Here is a 13,462-nt window from a genome sequence, read left to right as displayed (position 1 = left end):
CCAATTGAAACGACGAAGCTCTTGTGGAAGTTGGTATAAAGGCCTGTGACATCACTGAACCATTTCAAGATGACAGAATGATTATCAATGTCTCTCTTGATGGGTGCCATGAACACCGCCACATCATCTGCGTATAAAGAGGTTCTCACTAAGGTGGCACAAGCTCTAATCTTGTGGAGAAGGCCCCTTCTTATAACCAATTCAAGAAGTTGTCGGAGGGGTTCAATTGCAATGATGAAGAGGAGGGGTGAGAGCAATACGTGTACGCGCCAAGTAGGGCGGTGACCTAATTTCTAAACTTGCTTGGAAAACCCTTTTTTGAAGCACTTTCACCGAAATGTTTGTGAATGTCAAGCTTGGAAAGAAGGAATGAACTCTTTGCTTTTGCTTTTGCTTTTGGGAAGCCAGCGCACGAGATTCCTCACGCTATGATCATCTTAGAGCAGTCCAAATCTCAAAGTGTCTTGGCGTAGCATGAGCACAACAAAGTACTCCCTCCATTCCTAAATGCAAGCTTTTTTTAGAGATTCCACTATAAATTATATACGGATGTTATAGACATATTTTAGAATGTGGATTCACTCATTTTGCTCCGTATGTAGTCCATAATAAAATCTCTAAAAAGACTTAGAGGGTGCTTGGATCCAAGGAACTTATTTTAGTTTGACTAAAAATAGCTTCTTTAAGAAGCTAAAGTTCCAAGCACCCCTGACTAAAGAGGGACTAAAACTAGCCTTGAGACTAAAATATTTTAGTCAGGGGTACCCCTACTAAAATGTGGATTAGTCCTCTCTCTCCTCATTTAACTCCTCTCCTTTAACACATGCGAGTTCTAGATTGGAGGGTTTGGAGGATAATAAATACTCATTAACTTGATTTTAGTCTCTTTAGTATTTAGATCCAAATATGGGTGAGGCTAGCAAGTTTTAGTCCCACTACTTTTAGTCATGAGACTAAAACGTATCCAAGCACCCTATTATAAACGAAGGGAGTAAATCAAACTGAATGATCATCATTATGCCGGCGGTGCATGCATGCTGCCAGAGTTTTTTTTTTTTTTGAGAGAGATTTCACATGCTGCCAGAGTTAGTAGACGAAGATGGATGGATTCAGACATATATTGGGCACGTGCGTCAGCATATAATTCGGGCGTCCACATCGTCTTCACCGCCTATTCTATTCTTGGTCAACCGCGCTTCCACCCCCCACAGAAACAGAAACAGAAACGACGACGATCGAGGAACGGCGCCAAGACCAAACGACAGGAGCTCCGACGTCGCCATGGCCCGTCTCTTCCTCCGACCGATCTGATCCTCGCCGGGCTCCAAATCCACAATTTCATCATCGGCGGAATGTGGTGATGGGCCGCCGCCACGCCCACGTCCTTGTCTGCGTCGCCACGAGGATCTGAATAGGAGGAGGGAATGGACGAGGAGAACAGTCTCCTGCATTTTCTTGATGATACACCCAGTTCTCATTACAGGAGGTGAGCAGCACACATTACAATCTCCTGCAATTCCCCCCTCTGATTTTATTTTTCAATTTTTTACAATCCCCCTTAAATCATGTCTACATGTGGATTCGATGTGAGTTTGTGATTTGATGCTCCTTTTCTGCCTTCCAAGGACATGCGGTGGATATTCATCCCAAAACGACGGCGATGATCACTCCGATGCATCAGGTTTCTTTCTTTCTTTTTCCCTGGCGTCGTGATTCTGCCCCTGCAAATTTCAATTTGAATCCATGATTTATCTTAAATACAACGTGGATGGTTCGGATAGATGGGGCATATGCATGATTTATTTTAGGCTTTGGTTCAACGTTCGTTGAGCCTTTGCGGTCTGCGCTCTGCACAACTAATTTCCTATCCCTTCATCTGTCTGCAGTACATTTGTTGACCCCCTTCCTTCATTTCCATCCTCGTTGATCTCATTTCTTGCTCGTATTGCTAGTGACACGTCCGAATATATGATGAAATTTGCTTTGTCTGTATTATGATGTGGCCTGCCAATGATCACTTCCAATGCTTAACAGACGCAGATCCATCCAATGCAAGGGACAGATTGGAAACTCTACTTAACCAACCTGCCAACAAGTTCTGTGCAGATTGTGGCACGCCAGATCCAAAATGGGCGTAAGTGTCTGCTAATTTTCAGATGCGCGACATTCTTACCTACTAATTCCTACTGTGTCTGCTACGTCTGATGCTGTTTTCGTTAGGATTGTGTTGTTTCGTGGTGGAAATACACTATACATATGCCAATTTTGGCTGCTACAATTTATGTCGAAATGCTTAACGCTCGATCGTCATCATATTCAGGCCATGCAAATATTTTCTCACTACCGTTAACTGGTGTGGGCATTTGCAGGGCTTTGCCTTTCGGTGCGTTCATTTGCATCAAGTGCTCTGGAACTCACAGAAGTCTTGGAGTACACATATCAAAGGTAAGCAATGGGGTCTATGTAGTTCTTGTTGTTGTGTCGTATTCTCGTCTCCAATTTTACTTTAGCTGGACTTGTTCCACATTTTGCGATCCATAAGACCAATACTTTATACTTGTACCCTGAAGTTGCTCAATATTTTGATTAGAAAAAGCATGAGCATAACTTTATTATTATTTATTTTTTGAATTAGCTGATCCGTACTTTTCGCAATGGCCTCCTGTATTTGTTTTGAAACCCCTACGGAGTTAATATGGTGAATATTTTCTTGACAGATCTTCTACTGAACTAATCAACTATTTTTGGTTGAGTGTGCACAGGTGATTTCAGTGAATCTAGACGAATGGACAGATGAGGAAGTCAATTGTTTAGCTAATTCAGGTGGAAATGCTACTGTGAACACCAAATATGAAGCGTTTTTACCCGAAAACTACAAAAAGCCAAGACAAGATTTTGCGACAGAGGACCGTGCTGTTTTCATTAGGTAACATCTACCATCGCTACTTTTCTCTGACTCTGTCTGACGGAACCATTTTGTCTCTTTTTGTCTATATATATGCAGGAAAAAATACGAGCTTCAACAGTTTGTGACTAATCCACAATTTGCATGCCCTTTGCACAAACATGGAGCAGAAAAACGTCATAACCAGCAACATAGTGGCAGCAAACATGGTACTTTCAGAAATAGCTGGAGGAAAAAGGAATCCGAAAACAAAGGAGGAAAAAAAATGGTGCGACAAACTGTCATAGCCATTGCTAGTCTTACACTACTTCTACTGTAACTGTACATATTATTTTTCAGATGGATGTGGGCATGGTAGAGTTCGTTGGATTAATTAAGGTCGACATCATAAGGGGCACAGATTTAGCTGTTCGTGATGTGATGTCAAGTGATCCATATGTTATGATTATGCTAGGACACCAAGTAAGCAAATTTCATTCATTGTTTGTTATGGCAGATTAGTCGTGCAATTTTTTCTTCTTATAATTCACTTAACAATTTCTCCGTTTTAGTCCATGAAAACAAAGGTGATAAAGAACACACTGAACCCTATATGGAATGAAAGATTGATGCTATCAATCCCTGAACCGGTGCCGCCTCTTAAAGTGGTATGTGTTATTTCCTGTGGACATGAAGTTTATTAGCAGCTAGATTTTATTTTATTTATTTTACCTTGTTCATCTCAATGGAAAGTTGTGGTTATCATCTTTACCGAATGTCCTAGAATAGCTTTTGTGTGCGCAATGGAGTTTTATCCTTGATGTGTATGTCTAAGGTATTGAAGATTAAGTGTCTAAATTGTTCTTGGGTATTGAAATACCTGCCAATTTTAACTAATAAAACATACTCCCTCCGTTCGGAATTTTTTGACGCTCAAACGGATGTATCGAGCGTCAACTAATTCCGGACGGAGGAAGTAGTAGCCAGTGATTAAATTTATACTTGTTGAGGTTTACATATGCGTAGTCAGTTCTCATCATTATCTGCTATTCTTATTTTGTGGATGAGGGATAGGCTGCATTTTGGTGTGACACATTTGTGTAAGAAAGTTTTTTGATAAGCATACGAGGCCTAAACTGCCCCCAAAAATACTCTTAGCAATCTGCTTTGTACTGCATGACAGCAAGTGTTCGACAAGGACACATTCACCTCTGACGACCGAATGGGAGAGGCTGAAGTTGATATCCAGCCATTGATCTCTGCAGCAAGAGAGTACCAGAGCTCCATCATCACAGAATCGACACAGATATGCACATTCTTGGCAAGCGAGAACAGCATTCTAGCCAAGGACAGCATTATCTCGATCGTCGATGGTAAGGTGGAGCAGGAGATTGCATTGAGGCTTCAGAACGTCGAGCACGGGGAGCTTGAGATCAAGCTCGAGTGCGTGCCCCTCAGTCAGTAGTGCGGTTTTTCGCCGAGATGAAATGCTCCATGGCTGCGATCGATACTAGCATTGCTTTGCGCTACCCAGAGAAACATTGCCTGTTGTGTCTACTCCATGCCTGTAATTGTCACGTTGAAGGTATTTCATGCATGTGATATGTTGGATAGATAGGAAAAGAAACTTAAAAGTCATCTACGGGACTCTAATGTAGGCTTCAAAACTCCTTTTTGTACATGGCAGAATTAAGAGTTGTCTGATTTTACACGTCTTTAAGTCTCGTTTGAAATAAATTTAAAAAAACATAGGAACTGGATGATAAAATCGTTATGTCATTGTTATGCTGAGATGAAGCAATCATCACCTTGCATAGTCCAAGTTTCAAAGAAAACTTATCGGACTTGAAGATTATTGACTATGTGATCGTGGCATGTAAATTTGGCTGTGGCAAATTTGGTTAACCTAGGTTGGAATTTCCTTTTTCTTAGGAACACGGTAATGCGATAGGTTGGAATTACTTAATAGGAAGACTTGTAGGCTTTCTTTCTCTTTCCCCCCATTCTTCACCATTACCCTTTTCGTATGTCTTTTTGTTTGAAGGACAACATTTTTGCGGGGCTTAAGATAATCCAATCATCTATCTACAATTAACAAATGCAGTTGATCTTGAAGCCAAGAATGATACAGAGAGGCATATTTCCTTATATTCTATAGCCCAACAAAGATAGTTCCTGATAGTAAATTTGCTTCCTTTCCTTACCATAGGTTAAGTAACAAGAAATACCTGCCAATCTTCTTTCAGTTCTGAACACAATGGGCATATAGTGCTCCACTCTGGGCTTGGATAGTCCAAGAGGTAGACCAAGATAAGTAAAGGGAGTAAAAGGGAAGAAGCCCCTTCTGCAACTCATTGTATTGGTAAATAAATCCACATTTTCCTCCTCAATGTTAATGGGAATCAAATTTGATTCGTGGCAGTTAACCTTTCGACCGGTGGAATCAGAAAACGCCACACCAGTGCCTTCAAGTAAATCAAATTCAAATGTCTATAATCAGCAGGGAGAATTATTAAAGTAGCATCTGCATACTAAACTATAGGAAACACAGTGTGGCTAGGAACATTAAGAGGCCGTTGCAAGATGCCAAGATTCATTGCTCTGTCCAAAACCGCCTGCTCCTTGCCTGAGGCCTAGTAAAACATTTTCCTAGGAACCCCATTTAAGGGAACAGAGGAGCCAGTGTTTAAGATGGCATGAATCCAGTCATCAATCTACCTATTTTCAAAACCTTTTGCCTTGAGAATTTCTAGGATAGCATTATGTTCTACTTCGTCAAAGGCTTTCGCAAAATCAAGTTTTAAACCACGATTTGGTCTCTTGACTTGTGACACCGATGCAAGAACTCAAAGGCTCAAGCAACAGTCTTGAATGGACATCTCCTTAAGGAAACCATATTGTTTCAGTTGCATCACTAAGTTGAGAATGATCTCTTGAAGCCTATTAGCCAAGAGCTGGTAATTCGTTTGTTCATTGGATGTCACAACTTGCCACTAGCCTTGTGTTATTGTAACAAGAGCAAAGGGTGATATCATTCAGAGTTAATTAATAACATTACATGGGTAAACCCAAAATGATACATTGCGAAGCTTGGTAGTGCTACGGCACATGGCCATCGCTCAGGGATAGCTGATAGCCACAAGAAGAAGAAGAAGAAGAAGAAGAAGAAGAAGAAGAAGAAGAAGAAGAAAACAGAGCAACTCCTGCCTGCATGACCTCGTAGCTCTCCTACTTCAGTACATGCATGAACAGTTGAACACACAAACCAAACGATTCACATAGGTGCATATCAGCAGCGAGGATCACTGCCAAAGTATGGAGTATGAGTCTATGACCGATTGATAATCCCTGAGTTTATGCCGGGCAAGCGTCGCCTCCTTTGAGCCCCATCCCATCGATCTCCGGCGTGGTGGCCGTGGACTGATGCCGGTAGAGCGCCGTCATGAGCGGCGTCGCGATCACCGTGGTCGTCAGCGCCATGATCACGAAGATGGCGAACGTCGTGTCGTCCAGCACCTGCACGCACATGAGCCCGTGAGTCCTCGTACGTAACAATTGATAATTACATTTACAACGTCCGTGTGTATGCAAGTACTACTGACCTTCTTCTCCTTGCCGATGTTGAGTACGATGAGCTCCACGAGACCCTTGGCGCTCATGGCCACGCCGAGGGCGGCCGCCTCGCGCCTGGCCATGCCGGTCCCGGCGACCGCTACCGCGAACGTCCCGGTGAACTTCCCCACCACAGCCACGGCCACCACGAGCGCCACCATCCCCCACGCGGCCACGCCCTGGACGTTGTCCACATTCGTGTGCAGTCCGCTCGTGGCGAAGTAGAGCGGCAGCATCAGCCCGGACACCAGCGGCGTCACCTTCTCGCCGATGCGCTCCGCGAAGCCGTCCTCCCGGGGCATGGCCAGCCCGAACACGAACGCGCCGAACACGGGGTGCACGCCGATGGCGTCGGTCACGGTGCCCGCTAGGAGCGCGCACGCGACGGCGCATGAGCAGGTCAGGTTGCTTTCCGAGCTGCAGGGGCCTGTGCGGCGCGCCAGGCGCGCCATGAGAGGGCGGAGCGCGAAGAACGTGAACGCCACGAAGACGGCGCCCGACGAGAGGATGTAGACCGGAGCGAGAGGGGGTCCCTTCGGCTCGCGGCCCCCGCCGGACACGGCGAGAGCGAGCGCGAGGAGCGCCCACGCGAAGACGTCGTTCACGGCGGCGGCAGCCATGGCGGTCTCGCCGAAGGGCACTCCGAGGAGGCCGAGCTCCTTGAGGATGCACGCGAGCACGGGGAGAGCGGTCACCGAGAGCGCGGCGCCGAGGAACACGCACAGCGAGAGGTATGAGGCTTGGCGGGGCGCCGGGATGGCGAGGTCGAGGAGTGGCACGATACCGGCGGCGGCGAGCAGCGGAGGCACGATGCCGGCCGCTGCGATGGCCACGCTGCGGGGCCCCACGCGTCGAACGGCGCGGAAGTCGAGCTCGAGGCCGACCAGGAAGAGGAAGAGGAGCAGGCCGAGGCCCGACACGGTGTCTAGCGCGGGGGTGCTCCACTCCGGGAAGATCGTGCGGCGGAAGGCGCCCCACCGGCCCAGGGCCGAAGGTCCGAGCAAGATGCCGCCCTGCGCAAATTAGACATGCAAACCATTTACAAGCAATTCTACGAAAAACCATTTACAAGCGATCTAAAAAAGGCTTATATATTTTTTGGTCAAACTTCTAAGCATCTAGGAGTATTACCAGTATTTGTTACCTCTACCGAGTATCAAGCCTAGCCGAGAAGCACAAATTTTGTGCAACTTTGGGTCTAGAAATGTGCACACATCTCTAACCCTTAATCATAAAGTTGCACATAATTTAAAATTTAAAAAAATGTACAACCACCGAATTAACCTCTGGATAAAAAAACTAGTTGTTAATATCATGTTTATTTTGAGTGGGGGTTGTTAATATCATGTGCTAACCTTTAAATTACATGCCAAATGTGTTACCCTCTGAAATACAGGCTAGGATTTTTTTCCCACAGTCCAGGCCATGGCATGGGCTGCCTGGCCCAGCCACGCCTTTTCATGTTAGAATGCACTATAAAGATGATGGATTGGGAAAATATTTTCGAATGTAGCCTATATAAAAGTACAATTATTCCTAAGAAAACTATGTTGATCTAAAATAACCAACAGAGTAGTACCATTAACGATTTATATTCATCACATTTTGTTTCTCTGTGCAGCTCGCAAATAAAACTGTCTATTTTTTTGCTCATGCAATAATTGTATTTGCGCATCGACATATAAGGTGTTTTTTTTAATTTCTTCAAAACTGGTAAATGTATTTTAAAAAATCATAATAAAAGGCTACATGAAGCTTGGAAGCCAAAAACAATTAGCGTTTGAATTCTAATTCAAGCTGACCTCAGCATTGCAAAGCTACCAGAAAAGTCGAGTCTTTTATTTTTTTGCCGGGAAAGAAAAACTTGAGTCGGTAGTCTAGCATCTCAAAAAGTTTGTATCCAGGATCCTTCCACGATAGATGACTCATCCTTATTCTAGGTCTATAAAACGCGTCTAGTAAATTCTTAGTGCACTGGATCGTGTGATGTCAAACGAATGTCATCCAAGGCAGCAGAACGGGTTGACAACGTCAGGTCGTGGGAGTCCACAATTATTGATGTGTTAGCCAACATGCAACAGTGTATGCACCAATTGTGCGGCATTACCGGGCGGTCATTTTTTTGCATGTCATTTTCAGATCATGGTCTGAATTGATCGCCAGCATCCTCTCTACTCTGGAATGATTTGGAGATTGCTCACCATGCCGCATGTTGGCGAATCTTCTACTCGTGGATATCGTCATGGCTATATAGCAGATAGTAAAAATACTGTTTTTAAAATGTAGTACTTTATTAGTTAGTGTTTGATCCAATCAAGCAATCTTAGCCATCCATAATAATTACGGTAGAATCTCCGCCAAACAATCACAGATCCAAGATTGAGAATTTTAGCAGGAACCATACCCCTTAATCTCTCTGCTCTGTTAGTTTCCTATATCTGATGACCCCCTAATCATAATCTGTTATCTACCTCGGCAAGAAAAACATACAATCTACAATAATGAGTACACTTAAAGTGTAAATCTGGTTTCTCACTTTTTCCATTTACCCTTTTTTGGGCAATTTCCATATACTATCAGTATGCCTATGCGGTACTTTGTTTTTCTGACCAAAAACGGCATGACTCTGCTATGTACATTTAATTATGTATACGTGTCTGTTTTATAATATAAAAGCGTTTTTGACACTCGAACGGAGGAAGTAGTACATTTCGGGCAATATGCATCGCTAGGCCTTAGTGACTTTCTTTTCGGGAGCATATATACCCGTGCAACCGATGTCAAGTCATGTAGTATGATCAAGGACTCAGGTTATTATGTTCTATATATAGACACACACACACATAAAATTAGAGTTGGAGCATATAGATATATGCATATGAATACCAGGATCTCGGCGATGACCCTAGGCTGGCGCAGGGGCTTGAGGGCGAAGGCGAGGCCCTGCGTGACGACGAGCACGACGGCCATCTGCACCGCCAGGAGCGGCAGCGCGAAGTCGAGAGGGTTCTCGCCCTGCCACAGGCCGTCCGATGCCATCTTCACGGCCATGCTTGAGCTCTACTGCTAGCTAGTTCTGCGCGCACCCAACGGCTGGGATATGCTCCCTCAAAGAACAGCGGCTGGGATGGTAATCTTGATGCGCCTTTGTGTGTGCATGCACGGCTGCAGGTGCTTGTGGTTGTGCCTTGTACTGAATCAGCATGCACTCCCAATTTATAGGCGCGGGTCGACATGCAACCTGGCTAGCTACCCCGTGCACCTGATGATTCATTAGCTTAGTGGCCTTCTCTATCATTATCAAAGGGGGGAAATGGGGTGTACATTTGGACGGACGTGGGGAATGCTCAACAACTCCTGTACATGAATGAAAATTCGATTTCCTCCCTCTGTTAAAAAAGAGCTTTAGATATATCCTAAGTTAATTCTCAATCTTTTTTTAGAAACACGGTGCAGACGCAGATGATCACATACACGCGCACTAACGCACACACTCATCCCTATGAATCCACGGATGCATGCGCTACCCCCATGAGCACCTTCTAGAGATGAGCTGACATATCTTAAAATTGACGAAGTCGCCACATATGCCTCGTAGTCGACGTCTAAAATAAAATCAGAAAAACACGACCACTTGTGCTAAAGTTTAGGACTTGAACCCGGGTTGGCAGGTTTCACCACAAGAAACTTTGGTCTCCGGTATTTTTTAGATTTGAGAACTTAAAAAAGAATTCTGGATACCGATATTATAAGTATTTTTAGAATATCAAAATTTTGCCACCCATTACTTAGTGGCCAACGATACATTTATAATGTGGGAAAATTCAGTAAATAAATGAAAAAAGAAAATAAAATGAAAAACATGCACTCCGTAACATAAGTGGAATTATAAAAGAGTAATAGTGATAATAATGAATACAAATCATGATAACAATATAGAAAAATTGAAAAGGGGGACTTGGAAAATTGTATAACTTCTAATTTCCACCATTTCCTCAATATTTTATGACTATAAGTAATACTCCCTACAAAGTTGTACAAAACAAAAGACACTTATTTCAGGACTGAGGGTATATATGTTTCCCATTTTGTATTTAAATAAATTATATGTTTAAATTTATAAATTTTTTATTATTTTTGAATGTCCCCCCTCTAATATAGTCTTTGTTTTTTCGCCTTTTTCCTTTTGTCTCCACTTTAGCTATTTATTTTATTTTCATTTTTATCTAAAATTTGGATGACGAAAACCCATAGGTTTATTTTCACATGAATATTATGTTGACGAAACAAATCGACACGTAAATGCCATGTTAGCTAAATCAAGTTGCCATGAACATTATAAACGGTGTTTGAGAGTTGACGAGCATCTTCTAACCGGTATTGATCTCTCAAAGTAGAACCACTAAGCCTACCATAATACGGACACATGCATGTATTTTTATTTTCTTTTTGTCGAAGAAGCCTAAGACCACATCTTATAAGTATCATAAAGTCTTTACAAACACATCTTTACAGAAAAATGGAAATTACATCCAGTTCCTTAGGGGTGCTGAAATCTTCTCCCTCCTGCATCCACCGACGACGCGCCGTGAGCAAAGATGGATGGTGCCTCTGGGCCTCGCCTCAATGGAGCAAACTTGCTTAAACCCAGGAGCTTATCATTTTTTCTTGAAAACTACTTACACAATGCCCTAAATCTATTGGTTTAATTTTATCAATATAAACGGTGCTTAAGTCTTTCGAGCATGGCTATATCAAACCGATACGACCATCTCCAGATCTATGTACCTATAACATTATCGGGATTTTCATACTTTGGCATTGACACAAAATGCACATACAGATAGCGAGGCCACAGAAAGTGCACGCGCACAAACTGATGCCTGCCTATCGGGGAAACGTACACATGCATGACATATGGTTCACAAATGCCACCACCCAGGAGAAAAACAGTAGACATACATGGCACATGCATCAAGTAAGCAAAGCAAGGTCGGCAGGGTGCCGGAGAAGTCCTGCCACTCGCTCCCACTAACGGAGCGGTAAAGTTGGTGAGTGGCGACTCTACGAGCCATGCGACTTCGATATTCCTTGCTCCGAGACGTTCCAGAACCCAATCCAACTGATCGAGCATGTGGACGCCACGGCTCCATCCAAGCTTACAGGTCAACACCGTGAAAGCAACTCCAACCCATGATTCAAACGGACGGCGATTTTATTTATTTAGGTCGGCCGCCCGCTCGAGGTTCGACCTGTTTATCGTTTGGATCGGTAATGCGTCCAACACATCCATCAATATTTACCGGCATGACCGACTGACCGCCGTTTTTAAACAAATATACACACATTTTACATAGTTTCACAAGCAAACAAAAATAGTATAGTTTCACTACCAAATAAAGTATAGTTTCACAACCAAATAAATTTAGCATAGTTTTACAAGCCGAGTAAAAATTAAATTGTTTCAAATACATATAAAAAATACATCTATTGGTTGCCAACATGAGCCCACGTATGTTCAACCAAATCATTTTGCAGCTGCATGTGGGTTTTCTAATCACGCATTTCAAGATGAAATTGGGTGAACTGTTCAAAAGTTGCCGCTCCTCCATGCTTATGCACAACATTCTCATATGAAACTGAAACCCTTGATTGTAGATATGTTCCGGGCGCTCATTCTCTACGATCATATTGTGCATGATCACATAAGCAGTCATCACCTCCCACAACTTCTTACTGCTCCAAGTCCTAGCAGGATACCGAACGATGCCTCATCGAGATTGCAGAACACCAAAGGCATGCTCGACGTCCTTCCTAGCACTCTTTTGCTCTTGGGCAAATCTTTTCCTCTTCTCTTCGATAGGGTTGGGGATTGTATTCACAATAGTGGTTCACTGGGGATAGATACCGTCACCTAGGTAGTATCCTTTGTCGTAGTCGTGGTCGTTGATGGTAACATTCACTGGCAGGCTGTTGCCTTCGGCAATCCCTGCAAACACCGGCGAGCGTTGAAGCACGTTGATATCATTGTGCGATCCGGCCGTGCCGAAAAAAGAGTGCCAGATCCAAAGATCTTGTGAGGCCACGGCCTCAAGTACGACAGTGCAAGCCCTGACATGGCTCTCATATTGCCCTTGCCAAGCAGAAGGGCAGTTCTTCCACTCCTAGTGCATACAATCTATGCTGCCAAGCATCCCTGAGAAGCCCCTGCTGGCATTCATCGCCAACAAGCGGGCTGTATCTTAAGCAGTCGGCTCTCTCAAGTACTCAGGGCCAAACACGACAATCATAGCTTGCAGAACTTGTACATGGAGTCTAGGCATGTAGACTCGCTCATACAGACGTACTCATCAATGAGATCACCGGGCACTTCATATGCAAGAATCCGGATGGCTGCAGTGGATTTATGATAAAATGAGAAGCCAATCTTTTTAAGGGCATCCTCTTTGCACTTGAAATAATTATCGTATCTGACCGCCCCTCTCTAATACGGTTGAAAAGATGCCTACCCATACGGAAACGTCGCCGAAATTTATGATGTTTGAATAGTGGGTTGGTTGTGTCAAAGTAGTCCTTCCAAAGAAAGAAATGGCCGCTCTCTTGGTTGCGAGTCAACACCGAAAGATGCCCGGAATGGAGCCACGGAACAATGGCCGCTGCCTATTAAGGTGGTCATGGACCAACACGTCAGCCAAGATCTCCTCCTCCTCATCGTTCGAGGAATCGTCAGAGTCGCAAAAGAAATTGTGGAAAAAGAACTCGTCGACCGAGTCAATTTTGTACCTTGGTAGACTGTCGAACGGCTAGCGGGCGTCGACGAAGAAGCTGGTCAGCGAAGAGAAACGCGCCTCCCTTGGACCTGGTGGCTTCCCTGGCGACGTCTGACGAGTGTGCTGGTGTCAGGACAGCGGGCGTTGTCGGACGAAGGAGCTAGCCGGGGCAGGGGAGGCGGCCTCCTGCTCGCAG

The 13,462-nt window shown here is 44.1% G+C and overlaps 2 protein-coding genes across 2 annotated transcripts; one reads left to right on the top strand and one right to left on the bottom strand.

Moving 5' to 3' along the window:
• The first annotated feature begins 1,169 nt into the window (after positions 1 to 1,169).
• Positions 1,170 to 4,604, top strand: LOC125530437 (probable ADP-ribosylation factor GTPase-activating protein AGD11). Its single transcript, XM_048694835.1, has 9 exons — positions 1,170 to 1,486; positions 1,626 to 1,681; positions 2,035 to 2,134; positions 2,370 to 2,445; positions 2,763 to 2,926; positions 3,005 to 3,173; positions 3,245 to 3,367; positions 3,457 to 3,552; positions 4,068 to 4,604. Exons 1-9 carry the CDS (start codon positions 1,425 to 1,427, stop codon positions 4,347 to 4,349), a joined length of 1,128 nt encoding a protein of 375 aa, XP_048550792.1. The 5' UTR covers positions 1,170 to 1,424; the 3' UTR covers positions 4,350 to 4,604.
• Positions 4,605 to 5,899: 1,295 nt separating this feature from the next.
• Positions 5,900 to 9,677, bottom strand: LOC125530438 (cation/H(+) antiporter 20-like). Its single transcript, XM_048694836.1, has 3 exons — positions 9,383 to 9,677; positions 6,487 to 7,509; positions 5,900 to 6,400 (listed from the first exon to the last, which is right to left on the bottom strand). The coding sequence occupies exons 1-3, from the start codon at positions 9,545 to 9,547 to the stop codon at positions 6,239 to 6,241; spliced, it is 1,350 nt and encodes a 449-aa protein (XP_048550793.1). The 5' UTR covers positions 9,548 to 9,677; the 3' UTR covers positions 5,900 to 6,238.
• Positions 9,678 to 13,462: the final 3,785 nt, after the last annotated feature.

This window comes from Triticum urartu, unplaced genomic scaffold (assembly GCF_003073215.2).
Source record: "Triticum urartu cultivar G1812 unplaced genomic scaffold, Tu2.1 TuUngrouped_contig_6314, whole genome shotgun sequence".
Classification (NCBI taxonomy): Eukaryota; Viridiplantae; Streptophyta; class Magnoliopsida; order Poales; family Poaceae; genus Triticum; species Triticum urartu.
The sequence above is the reverse complement of the archived record's forward strand: the minus strand, read 5'-3'. Positions and strand labels throughout refer to the sequence as shown.